Source organism: Pelodiscus sinensis, chromosome 2 (assembly GCF_049634645.1).
Source record: "Pelodiscus sinensis isolate JC-2024 chromosome 2, ASM4963464v1, whole genome shotgun sequence".
NCBI lineage: Eukaryota > Metazoa > Chordata > Testudines > Trionychidae > Pelodiscus > Pelodiscus sinensis.
In genome coordinates this window covers 172,448,983-172,462,118 of record NC_134712.1, presented here as the reverse complement: position 1 = coordinate 172,462,118, position 13,136 = coordinate 172,448,983, and the positions used below count along the sequence as shown (strand labels likewise).

The 13,136-nt window shown below is 39.8% G+C and overlaps 1 protein-coding gene across 1 annotated transcript; it reads right to left on the bottom strand.

The window, feature by feature from the left end:
• Nucleotides 1-4,315: 4,315 nt before the first annotated feature.
• On the bottom strand, nt 4,316-7,795 carry NEUROD6 (neuronal differentiation 6). The gene is made up of 2 exons (XM_006124026.4): nt 7,555-7,795; nt 4,316-6,183 (listed from the first exon to the last, which is right to left on the bottom strand). The coding sequence occupies exon 2, from the start codon at nt 6,160-6,162 to the stop codon at nt 5,149-5,151; it is 1,014 nt and encodes a 337-aa protein (XP_006124088.1). The 5' UTR covers nt 6,163-6,183; nt 7,555-7,795; the 3' UTR covers nt 4,316-5,148.
• Nucleotides 7,796-13,136: the final 5,341 nt, after the last annotated feature.

The following is a 13,136-nucleotide window of genomic DNA, read 5'->3' as shown; positions in this document are numbered from 1 at the left end:
CCCCTTTCATTGATCATGCTTGGCATAAAAAAAATATTAATTCCTCTCAAGCTGTTCTGCTCTCAAAGTTGGCTTCCCCACTCCCACCAGGTAAATTCTTCCATGTCTTTGGACAGGGCTTTTGCCAAACTGGCCAGCCTTTTACCAGCGTGATGTGACAGAATTTTGAGAGCAGATATGACATGTCTGTCTTGGAATGTAGAGGGTCAGGAACTGGGAAACTTGAATGCTGGCCCCTAATGATGACATTCATCTTGGAGTAGATGAGTCACGGCAGAGCTGTCCTTGAGGGTCAGTGGTATTGTGCCAACTGCCCTCTGTGCTGACCTATTTCCCTCCAGTGTAAATCTGAGCCTGCCTCTATTGTTTACTTCTGAGTCGGATCCAGACAGTGGGGCAGAGCTCCATGCCCGTGGAAGAGGAGGGGCCATGGGCAGTCAGCCCTTAGTGCCACCCAAGCCCTCAGAGTTACACACACCAGTGCTCTGATAGAAATTCAAAGGGGCCCAGGGCTGTGGCCACTGCCATTGCTGCATTAGTGACAGCAGCAGCTGGGATCTCCAGGCCCCTTTGAATCTCCATACCCTGGGGACTTGTTCCCTTTGCGTCCCCTCTCGTCCCCCTGGTCGGTGGGCCTGGATCCAAATTAATATTTTCTGATTCTGAAACTGATGAAATCTCATGCAGAGTGGTGGCCTCACAAATTTCAGGCCCAGATTTTTGTTGTGTTGGCTTAACATTTTGTGAGGCCATCTTGTAAGATTTGATACTGCCAAATCAAGGCTGATTTGACCTTGACTATGGACTATAAAATAAAATCATTGGCTGAATGCAATTCAGATCATAATTCAGAACATAAACTCACACAGCTCGCCTTTAATATAAAGAGAGATTGGACATTTGCTTCTGTGTTGAAGGATTCTGCCATGTGTTTCAGCTGGATTTCCAATCTCATTTAATTTGCTGCCTTCAAGAGCCCTAAGGGCACAGTGGATAAAAGAAGAGTAAGGTAGGTACAGGTGGGAAAGGGTATCACCAGTATAAGGAAACTTTGCCTGTGTGTGTGTATGTGTGTGAGAGTCTTGGGTGTGTGTGTGTACTCTTCATGCCTTTTAAAGGTCTCCTTGTGTATATTTATGGAGAGAAACAGCACAGATGAATCCAGAGAGAGTAAAGCCAGAAGGTTTTCCAAAATGGGTGCATGACCATGGAAGTGTGGAGTGTGTCTACACTGCATTTAGAGCTTGGCAAGCAACAAAATAACCCTTTTTCCCTGAGTAGAAGAGTGCAGGGTAGCCGAGATAGGCCAGCTGTGGGGCACTAATTAAATCTCACCCCAGCACACTAAGGGCTTGTCAACGTATTGGAGTAATGGGCCTTATGGGGGTGTGAGATCTAAAGTGACTAATGTGTTTTGTGTTAATCGTACCATATAGCCCTACTGGTATGCATTAAAAGTTCCCTGGTGTGCTTTCAAGAAGTGATGTTCAAAACAGTACCATGTTAAACTGTTCTAGGGAACCTTTAGTGCACACCAGCAGGGTCTACACAGACCAATAAAAGCATAACACAGTAGTGCGCTTTAGATATCAGATCCCTATAGTGGGCATAACCCCACTGTATAGACAATAGGGATGTCAGAGGTAATAGATTTTAGGAACACAGGAATTTCCATACTGGAACAGACCAGCAGCCCATTTAGGCCAGCATCCAAACTCAGACAGAGGCCAGTATCAATTGCTTCAGAGCAAGGTGTCAGAAGAGCTCTGCAATGGGCAGCTGTGCAGATAATCTGCTCCCTATATTAATGGGTATATGTGTAGGAGAGACATAGTTAAATCAAGGGAATTCCTTCCTCCAGTATCTCTAGTCGTTTCATAATTTACCAGCCAGGGAAAGTAATTTTATGTTCCACTCAGTATTTTTCTGTTATTTGCTTTATCATTTATTGAGCCCTGATTTTACAATTTGCAGTGCCTTGAGGCAGAGCAGTGACCTTACAGAGCTACCAGAGTGAGTAATCTGGCCATGAGATGCCTCTTCTCTGGACCTTCCATGGCGTTGAGTGTGACGATCCTGACTGACATTGATTTTCCTCCCTCCCTCCTGGTTCTGTGGCCAGAAGGAAAGATGAATTGTCCCCCGAGTTATTGAGTTAACAATGGCTCACAGAGCTAGAGCCACCAAATTGCAGGGCCTGAAGTGCTTTTTTTTGCTTAGCACACTGCCCCTGCGTTTGTTAAGTATATCATAGCAGGCATTTATTTCCCTCTGTACATAACTTTGGGTCATTTTTGTAACATCTCTCACAACTTACACACACACACACACACACACACACACACATTTTCATAAATACACCATTGTGGGAAGTGCACTTTGTCGTGCTCCCCTCTGTCTCCTTGCAGGTGAAGACAAACACTTGAAAATCTAAAAACGTAAGACTGCTGCATGCAACCAGTAGGCGTACACTCCACAAAGGTCATGTGTTTCTGGGTTCTTCTGCCGCGGGCACAGTGTGAATTGTGGGTTTCTTTCCCTAACTCTTACCCTCAGGCCTGGCCCTGGGGCAAGGCGAATAAGGCAAATGCCTTGGGCCTCGCGCTTTTGGAACCCTGTGCTCTACCATCCACCGGCTGGGCCCGGGGCCCCACTCCCAATGTCTTTCCTCAGGCCCCACAAACCCTTTGGCTGGACCTGCTTACCCTGCTGTCCAGTGACAGGATAATACCCACACTTTGTAGTAACTGCATGTTTCTTCTCCGTGCATTCAGATTTTTCTTCCTCAGACATCCCTCTGTCACCTGCTTGTATTTTATTGTTGTTAAATAGTATTTGGTGTTCTGCATAAATACGGAAACAGTTACCAGGGAAAAGGGTATCTTCTTCATCCCTAATTTCACAAACCCCTATCATGTTCAACAAAAATTAATAAGATGGTGGTAAAAATATTTTTGGCACTTGGTCCCATATAAAAAGCTGCTTTCTGCCAATTTCCCTTTTTCCTGTTTCCGATATAATATTGAAATGGGCCCTTAACCAAAACTGTGGAACCAACAATCCTGAACTATGGGAAGGTTTGGATAGTGATCTCTATCAGCTACTATGTTAGGACACCTATGTCTGTAAAAGACTCTACCAAAGCAGCACCCTGGACCCAAACCATTCTCCCACTTCAGATATTATCGATATGAATCTAGATTTACACTTTGTGGATTGGGCCCATTTCTAACTAAAAAGAAACATTTAGCATTTACTAGACATCAGCCTAGACCAGTAACTGAGCATACTAACAACTAGAGCTAGTTGTGAAATTAGGCATGAGATAAACCATGAAGCTAGAAAGAGAAATCAGTCTGTTCCCTCCTTTTGGGGGAGGCATAATAAAGTGAGGGTCCAAAGTGCATCAGCTATTACCAAACCAATATCTAGGGCTGTGGTTCAGTTTCTGGTTGTTAGGTTTATATAAAATATAGAAAGGATTTTTTTTTATTTTTTTAAAAAATAACTCCACATGTACCCAAGTGAAGTCATTCTTGTCCCTTAGAAGTGAATGCTTGTCAGTAGCATTTGTATTTACTTCTCCAAAATCAGAGGCCTTGTCTACAGGCAGAAACTAATTTAATTTCTATCAGTTTTTAAACCCAGTGCAAATTGCTGGGCCGATACTTCATTCAGTTTTAAAAGGTCTTATTTCAAGTCATCTTAAACCTGTTTTTAATTGACAGTTAACTGGAATAAACCTAGTTTAAACAGAGCTAAGAGTTTCCACATAGCCTTTTGCACCAGTTGAATTAAATCAATTGCATTTTTAGTTAAATCAGAGCAACTTTCTCATTACACAAACCCTGAACTACAGCAAGCAGTGATCAGGGAATCTGTCAATCGACACACCCTTCCTCGCCTTTTATCCCAAGCACTATTCTAGATGCCAGAGTTGTTTAAAGGCAGTTCAGTGCTATTTGTGAACTTACCAACTTTTGTATGTTTTAAGATCTGTCCTTGCATTTTAGTAGGCTAGAAATACTAACGTCTGAAAATACTATTTTCATTATTATCTTTAATGATGAAGATATAGCTGCTGCTGTTTAAGGCTATCTAGGGTGTGCCTATATGTTGGTAAGATGTGTGTTTGAATGTGGTATGTAGTAAACCCTGATAATTGTCCATGGTTTCAAAATCCAAATGTAATCATTAAGAGTGTGGAAAAAATAATGCTGCACAAGGAGAAAAAAACACCTGTGTACTGTACAATAATAAGTATCAGGCAAAATACTGTACCACAGTTAATAGATGTACTTTATGAGTGGAGACATGTATGTTTAATCGCATTTAAAATATGTAGTGAAAAAACCACAGTAATACATTGTCATAACAAACCCTTACATCTGAAGTCAGGATAATACAAAAAAGTGCTGATACCATTGTATTATTATGTTAAAATAACTAATGCAAAATTTTGACAACATCGTCTAAAATGTTATATAACTCCTATCAGCAAACACCCCAAATTTTATGCGGAATAATTCTCAGAGGTGATCACCGATATTTTTTGTGCCCGAGAATAAAACAATTCCCCTCCAAAATCAAAGAAAATATTTTTTGCATAGCTTTAAATATTGCTGCACTAACTCCTCTGCATCTCATAAGACCATCTCAATTTAGGGACAGTTCTTTTAAAATTCTGAATAATTTTTAAAATTCCAGTTCTTCTCAAATACATAATATATAATTTCTAATAATTATAAATACATCATTTCACTTATTTGATTTTAATAACATGCATTTGTATAGGTACTGTACAATTAAAACAGACATTGACTTTAGACAGTGTGTATGCGTTTACGTCAATTATATTGTTTAGACACACTGTTCAATGAATCAAGCGAATAGGGTGGACAAAAAGAATAAAATAAACCTCTTGTAAGAAACAATCTCACAGTGTTTACAGACAAAAAACAAAAGGAAAAATACGTATAAGAAAAAGGATTTATTAGTACATAGAAAATTCCCACAATAGTTGAAACACACTTTAGAAACTAGTAAACACGTTAAATAGAGTTGTGCCCATTATGCAGTGCACAAGCATCTGCTTTATCTTAATTAGATGGGGAGGTGAGTGACCACTGTTTATTTTCATTTTCCTCATTAATTATGAAAAACTGCATTTAATTCATCTTGCATGGTGAGAGACTGGCTGCGCAGATGTAAGTCGTAAGGGAAGTGGCTCTCGGTAGGCAACCTGAACATGGAGCTCTGCCCAAGGGGACCCCTGGGTGGCACTGCACAGTAATGCATGCCATAATTGTAATTTTTGCCATAGTCCAAGGCATCTTCTTGCTTCAGGGAAAAAATCCCATTATAGTTAATTGGGGGAGGACTTAAGGGACCTTCAAACTGTGGGCTGGCACACTCAGGGGAAGTGCTTTCATAGAAGGATTCATAAGCACTGCAGTAATTGTAGGGTTTCATAGACTTGGAATTGTCAAGAGTTCCATGTCCCGGGGGAGTGCTGAGCTCAGGGCTGTGATAGGGAGGATAGAAACTGGAATATGGTGACCTTGTGTGATGGGCAGTTTCCCCTGTCTGGCCCATCAAGAAACTTCTGGCATTCAGCTGCAGGCACCCGGCCACCAAATTTGTAGTTGGCTGGGATAGACCTTTGCACAAGTTTTGGACGAACGTGAGCAGGTCGGGTCTCTTGCCAATACGCAGGATTTCAGAAAGAGCCCAAATATAGTTTTTGGCTAGTCTTAAAGTTTCTATTTTAGACAGTTTCTGTGTTTTTGAATAACAAGGGACCACTTTTCTTAAATTGTCCAGAGCATCATTAAGGCCATGCATCCTGTTCCTTTCTCTAGCATTGGCTTCTTGCCGCCTGAATTTGACCCTTTCCACTCTTATCTTGGTTGTCTTTTTCTTCCTAAGGCCCCTCCTTCTAGGCAAACCATTCTCATCCTCCTCCTCTCTGTCTTCTTCCTCCTCTTCTTTTTCTGTGTCTTCACCAGTGGCCCTTTTGATATTCTTTCCTCGGAGCACAATCTGCTTGGAAAAGCTTTCTGGCTTCTTAATTTGCTTTTGGTCCTCACTTTCTCTGGAAAACTTTCTGCACATCTGGGATTCTGGCATTACAACAGACTCATCAAATGGTAGTGTTAGCATGGTTCTATAATCTTAAGTTACCTGAAAGAATGCCAGCACAATGTTTAAATATTTCCATTTGTCAAGCTTGTATACTTACAAAACAGCTACACATACCTTTCACTTGTATGTATATACACACATGTACATGTATATAATATACGATACAATTTTCTAATAAAATATCTTTATCACTTTGAAAGGTTTTTTCTGTTTAGTTTTTTTTTTAAAATTAGCTGTCAAAATTGTAAAAAATATAAAAAACATGAATTATATGATCACTGATATAAGCATATTTATTACAAGTACATAAAGAGCAGAACAGTATTTAATAATTATAATCAACTCCCTCCACATTTGTATTTTTTTTAAAAGAAGCTTTTAGAATCCCCAACACTGTGGAATTTAAGCAAATGCAAAACATGATAAAGCAACGTGGAGATTTCATTAATACAAATTCCCCTGGGTAAAATATAAAAAAGGAGAGACCAGTCTTAAAAATGAAAGCGCTATATCTCTATTAACTGGTAGACAAATATTTTTTAAATCACCTATTAACTTTTATTTTGAAGTTTGTTCACATGCTTTCGTTCATGTACCAATACTTTTAAGTCCGGTAAATTAAAATTGGTTAGAAAGAATTCAAATGGGAAAAGCCCCCTAAGACAAATGAATCATTCAGTGACTTAATTAAAATGAAGTGAGGTTTTCTAATGATCAATGTGAAAATATATGAAACACGGAGTATTTATTTCCGATTAAAAAATAAACCAGGAATTATCTATACTTAAACGTATTTACTTAGAAAGAATTGGAAAAGAAAATTTTTCTCTCATTTGTAAAGGAAAGATTCTAAATTAATAGTACAATTTAGTTGTTGGAATTAACTTGTTTTTCTTTTTCAGTCAATCAGGGTTAGAAAACATAATCACCAAAAACAAAAACCCTCCATGCTTTAGCAGTGTTTATGTTCTGCAAGAATCAGACGTCTCCCTCTAGCTAATATCTGACAGGAATGGGCTGTGGATTCTGACTGCAATTGTGCACGTGTGTTCAGAATCCAGAATGAAATGAGGAAATAATTTTCTTTTTGAATTGTTTTTGTTTTCAGTCTTGAAACAGCAAATACTTAGATCCACTGTCCTCAGAGACAAGCACAAATAAAGGCAGACTTTTTAATAGAACAAAACTAAACAAAACCCCTTAAAAAAGACTAACTCTCTTAGTATTGCCTATACACTTTCAGTATTGCATAATCCCAGTGAAAGTATGCAATTACATCATAAGAATGGAATGTTAGGAGAAGTTATAGGTAGTAAACAGCATACATAAAATACAAGACAATGATACTGTATCTTTAAACACTTGCATGCACACATAGCCCCAACTGAAATATATCTTTATTTATATTACCTTAGCTTTTTTTCATTCAAAACTCAGTTTTCATTTTTTTCCTTCCAAATCTTTTCAGTCTGAATGTCGCATCGTCTCCTGGAGTCTAGATCTGTGTATCTCTGCACTATCTCATTGATCTCTAAAAAGTGACATTGATGCCAACTGCCAGAGCTGGTACCCATGCCATCTGCTAGTGACGTCACAGGGCAGAGAAAACCATGTGATCCTTTCTCCTGGGACCTTCATTCTGCACTGATCATCTGGCATCCCTGTAAGTGGGTACCAGCATTCATGTATCAACACAGAAGGTTAGACTGATAGGGGGAAAAAAAATCTGTACCAGCATTTTACATACAGTAGGTGCATTTCTACTAAATCTGTTTCTACTTAATGGGCAATCTATATAGATAGACATGCCAATATTCATTTTTATCCGTTCCTACAGGTACAGCTACTCCATAGTTGGTAATATTGTATTATTTATAAAAAAGGGCTATGTCATATTGATCAAAATCTCCTTTGTGCCCCTAGGTAGCCATAAAAAACAATTAAGGAGCAGCTGAAATCAGAAAGAAATGCAGGTATTATGACACACCTGAGGGGGTTTAGCTCAGGTGTAAGTCACAACAGTAGTTTTTGTTAGTGCTATCATGAGCAATCTATGTGTGGGGTTCAAAATGCTGTGCGCTACTCGAGAACACAAAAATCATGTTAGAGTGTATCCATCTGGGGTCTTTGTAAGAAATCCTTCCTTTTTTTTTTCTTCAGGGATTTTTGGTAATAATCCTGGGGGAAAAAAAGAAAATTGATGCAAACTAGAAGTACATTCTGAATGTTTCAAAAATATGTGCCAATGCAATGGGTGCCCACCGCAACATCAGAAATTAGCGTGTTGCCAAACACACACACACACATACACACAATTGCTTTTCCCACCTCTGATATATTTAAAATGCACTAGCTGCTTTCATTGTGATCCATTTATAATCATACCTGTTTCAGGGTAATCAGAAGATTTTTCCCCTAGCTTGCTTTCTGTTAATATCTTGCCTTCTATTAAATGTTTCCTTTACGTTTAAGAAGTCTTTTTGTCTTAAAATGTTATTTGCAATTTTGTTCTTCCTTCCTGATTCTCTTACCTGTTTTTCCAACTGCATCTGTTTCTACTTTTATTCATTCTCCTTTCCTATTCTCATGTTCTCTCTCTCTTTCTCTCCTCCTGTCAGCTGTCTCTCCCTGCTATCTGCTCTTTCTTCCTTAACCCTTTTGTCTCTCTCATCAACAACAGACAAGAAACTATTAAATAAAGCTGACAAAGCCTCTCGGCTAAGCCCTGCTATGGTGCTGTGCTTGTGACAAACTCCACCTTGTTTTTACGAGAGAGATGCCTCACACAAGCAAAATGTTATCAAGACTTAAAATAAGAATGGACTGTCTTATGTAAAAAATATTAAGCCTTTACTATTATCGTACTTTGTTGCTTTTTAGTGACTAAGTAAGCTAAAATTTAAAAAGTGGGAGACTGAGTATGCTTTTAGTATTAAAGTAATCCCTGGCAAGGCTCCTGTTATTATAGGTCTGTATCAGTATTTAATTATAAATCCTGTTTTTGAATGGTTTATATCTCATCTGCTTTAATTCACACTGGGCCCAAGCTTGGCATTATTGTTCTTTTTTTGTTTCCATAAAGTTTTAGTTAAATTGGTTTGGACTTTTTTTATAAGAAGGCAGAAAATGTGTGTGTGTCTCTCTGCCTGCACATGTGCCAACCAGTCAATTTCAGGAACCCTTTTATTTTACCTCTAATTCGAAAAAACCCTCCAAAACAAACAAAAAACAATCTCACAAGCAAACTTTTCTTTTTTATTGCAGAGAAATTGCAGGATATAAGTTCTTTATCTTGATTGGGCCTATTTTTTTTTTAAATATATATATATATTTGAAGGGGCCAAAGTCTTAAAACTTAAGTGGATATTGCAGAATACTAGACTATTCACATACTCATTTCATTCTAAATTGCTATTACAATTACTATAATAGAACAGAATGTAGCATCCCTTTATTCTCAATTGGAATTTATGTATTAAGATTTATATTGTGAAAGAACCTATGTATTGTCAACATTTTCACAAATTTTGCATACAGAGATTATTATACAATGCACAATATTCTAAATATGCAAAGTCCCAAAGCAACGTTTCAGTGCATACTAAAAATACTACGCAAAATCTAAGGAAATGTTGACATTGTAACGGCTCTGTGTTAGTGGAAGAAATGTAAAATTTCCAGTCAAATCATCTAGTCTCCAACACACACATTGTATTTTGCACTTCTTTTCTCTGTTACGATATTTAATAACAACAACAACAAAACCATTTTATATTTGGATGTATTTTATGTTACCATTAAAATTAAAATAAATTAGTTAGGATCTGGGGAAGGATTCAATTTTGCAGACTCTTTATCCATTATTTGACCTATTTAATATTTTCAAATAAATTGTTAAGAAAGAAAGCAGCTGAGATATAAAGGTTTAAAAAGCATCTACCATGTGTGCGTAATTACTTTTCCTATGGATTTTTACTGTGAATTTTATATAATGCTTCCATCATATGTGTACTGATGTTAATATGTATTCACAGCATACACCATAACTGCTGTGTTGCTGTCTACTGTGAATGCCTGTTAAGAATAATAGGCTGGTACATAGTGCTCAGGCTAGCATACTTCTGAGCAATAGACTTTTTTTGGTCATTTTGCTGGTTTAACCTACCCATTTCCCCTTGGGATTTCAGAGAACCAAGCAGTGTCTCCATAAGAAACAGTCACATGGCTATGCCATTTTTAGAAACTGTAGGGGATTTTAGAACTGTTGGGGATGTACAATCTAACACTGAGACTAGATGGATTAAAGGACAATACAGGACTGATTAGCCCTGTCTCTCCAGGTCTGCAGAGCATGCTCCATCTGGAGAGGATGCTTAAAAGAGAGCCACTCATCTCAAAGGGTAAAGGCTGGAGAAGATGATAGACTTACCCTCAGGGCTCCTGGATGGCTCTTTTCTTTTCTTTTCTTTTCTTTTCTTTTCTTTTCTTTTCTTTTCTTTTCTTTTCTTTTCTTTTCTTTTCTTTTCTTTTCTTTTCTTTTCTTTTCTTTTACTTGGACACTTTGGAGGAGAAGGATGGCAGGAAGTGACCAAAGGAGGCAGCTCCTTAGAGAGCTCCAGAGTGCATAATGTTGCTGTCTCTCATAAGTCCCTGGATTGAGGCCCAGTGGAGTAGGTGGGTCTGGCTTCCCCTACAAACAACTCTTGGACAAAAAACATTTCCAACTCTTCCCTCTAGCAGGGCAATGGCAAGGCTGTTGTAAACCCTCTAATGAGGGATAAGCCACAAACACAAGATAGGAGCTGAACTGAAGGCCCTTTCTATGGGCAGGCAAGAGATTGGAAATTGAGTGCACTCACCACTAGGCCATCTAGCTCTCTGGGGCTAGGTCCACACTGCACAGGGCTATTTCAAAATGGCACGTCCACACTGCTTGGAGCCTGAATCACATTTAAGGCCCCCTCAAAGCACTTCAGGGAGGGCATCAGGACAGCAGTCACTTCCTGTAGCTGCTGCCTGAGGTTATCTGAGGCTCATGCTTAAAGGGACCCCTCCCCCCCGTTAGTCGTATCTCAGGCTCTTCACCTTTGCCTGTCTCCTTGTGGGACAACAAAGCCTCACTGCCTGCTCTGGTTGCCCTTGTGGACACCACAGCACTTCAGCCAGGGACAGGACCAACTGCTGACAGGTGGACAGTGCTGGCCTCCTCCTCCTCCTCCTTCTGCTCTACTGCCAAGCCCTCTGGGAGGCTGATGATGGACATCTCCAGCCCAGAGTTCACACAACGGGGGGGGGGGGGGGGGTAGGAAAGGAGAGGGGGAGGGACTGACTCCCCTCCCAGGATGTGGTGGAACTGGTCAAAATACTGGCAGGAGTGGGAAGCTGCCCCAGAGCGGGAGTTGTGCTCCCTGGCTTTGGTGTAGGCCTGCCTCTGCTCCTTTACCTTTATTCGCGCCTGCTTCTGGGTGCGGCTGTGGCCCCTCTGGCCCAGGCTGCTAGCCATCCAGCCAGTGATGTTGGTGTTCCTGTTTCTGGTGCAGAGATCCTGGATATTTGCCTCCTCTCCCCAGATCTCAATGAGAGCCAGGATCTCCGCACCAGATTAGGATGGTGCCCTTCTCTTTCGCTTCCTGGCAGGAACGTCAGAGGTGGCTACTAGCTCTCTTGCAGCCATGGAGAGCTCAGTAGGAGCACGGAGGTTGCTCATGGCAGCAGGGAAGGTTGCTGATTTGTGGCACAGGATTAGCAGGACTTTCCTTGTGCCACAAGCCCTTTCCCCTGTGGCTGCAACTTTAAACCCTGCAGGGGAAGGGGAATGATAAAGTTCTCATGAGTGTGGACAGAGGGACCACCAGGGCAGCTGTGAGAATCCTTGGAGGCCACTTATTTCAAAATAACTACAGCTGCGCTGTCTACACGTACCCTATTTTGAAACAGGTGTTATTCCTCATAAAATGAGGGTTACAGAATTCGGAATAAGAAGCCCTTCATTTTGAAATTATTTCAAAATAATGGGCTTGCTGTGTAGACATTCACTTTGTTATTTCAAAATAGTGTAATTAATGCTATCTCAAAATAACGCTGCTGTGTAGACATGCCCTTGGAGTCTACTACAAGGAGATTAGTTTAATTACTCATAGTGTGGCTGTAAAACAGTCTTACGGTACATTTGGAATTTATTTTTTTCATTCCTACTCACCAAATGGGATTGTCATATTTTTGTCACTATAACTTGCTGATACACTTAGAGCAGTGGCTGCCCCTAAAAAGTAAGCAGTTTTCAGAGGTATGGTGTAAACACTTTGCTGTGGTAGACACTATAAAATATAAATGTGACACACTGATCGAAACAACATTACCGGGCAGTCAATGCCCACTTTGTATTGGCAGTCACAGTTGAAGAATTTAAATAATTGGAAACTTACTTGTATCTTTCCCATTATTTTCATTCATACAGGATTTCCAGTCTGACTGACTTGTTTACTCTGTGTACCCATCTGACTATTTCTCTTCTTTACGTTCGGGTCTCAGTTTTAAGATTAGACTATTTCTTTGCTCAATGTCTATTATCAGAAGAACTGGGAAGCTGCAAACTCAAGGGGGAGCCCTTGGATGGGATGGTGACTTCTTTTCCCAGCAGAAGAAGCAATTAATGCCATCTTATAATGCTGCTGGCTAATTTCTCCCTCTTTGTTAATATGGAGCCAAGATACTGTCCAGTCTCTACCACTGCCTACTCATGGTGATGGAGAAGACTATAAGAAGTGCAGGTCTATCTCATCCTTCATGTTTCAGCTTTAGTGTGCGGAGCCATAATATGGCTACACAAAGGTGTGTGTGAATAGATCTTACACCCCTTTACTCAGTGGCACTGCTTGCCCCTATTTTTTTTGACACAATTTGCCCCTATGTTTTTTTGTAGATTGAGATCTTTGGTAGTGTAATAAATATAAAGACAGAATCTTCGAAGACACTGATTGGCTAGGCCCAAT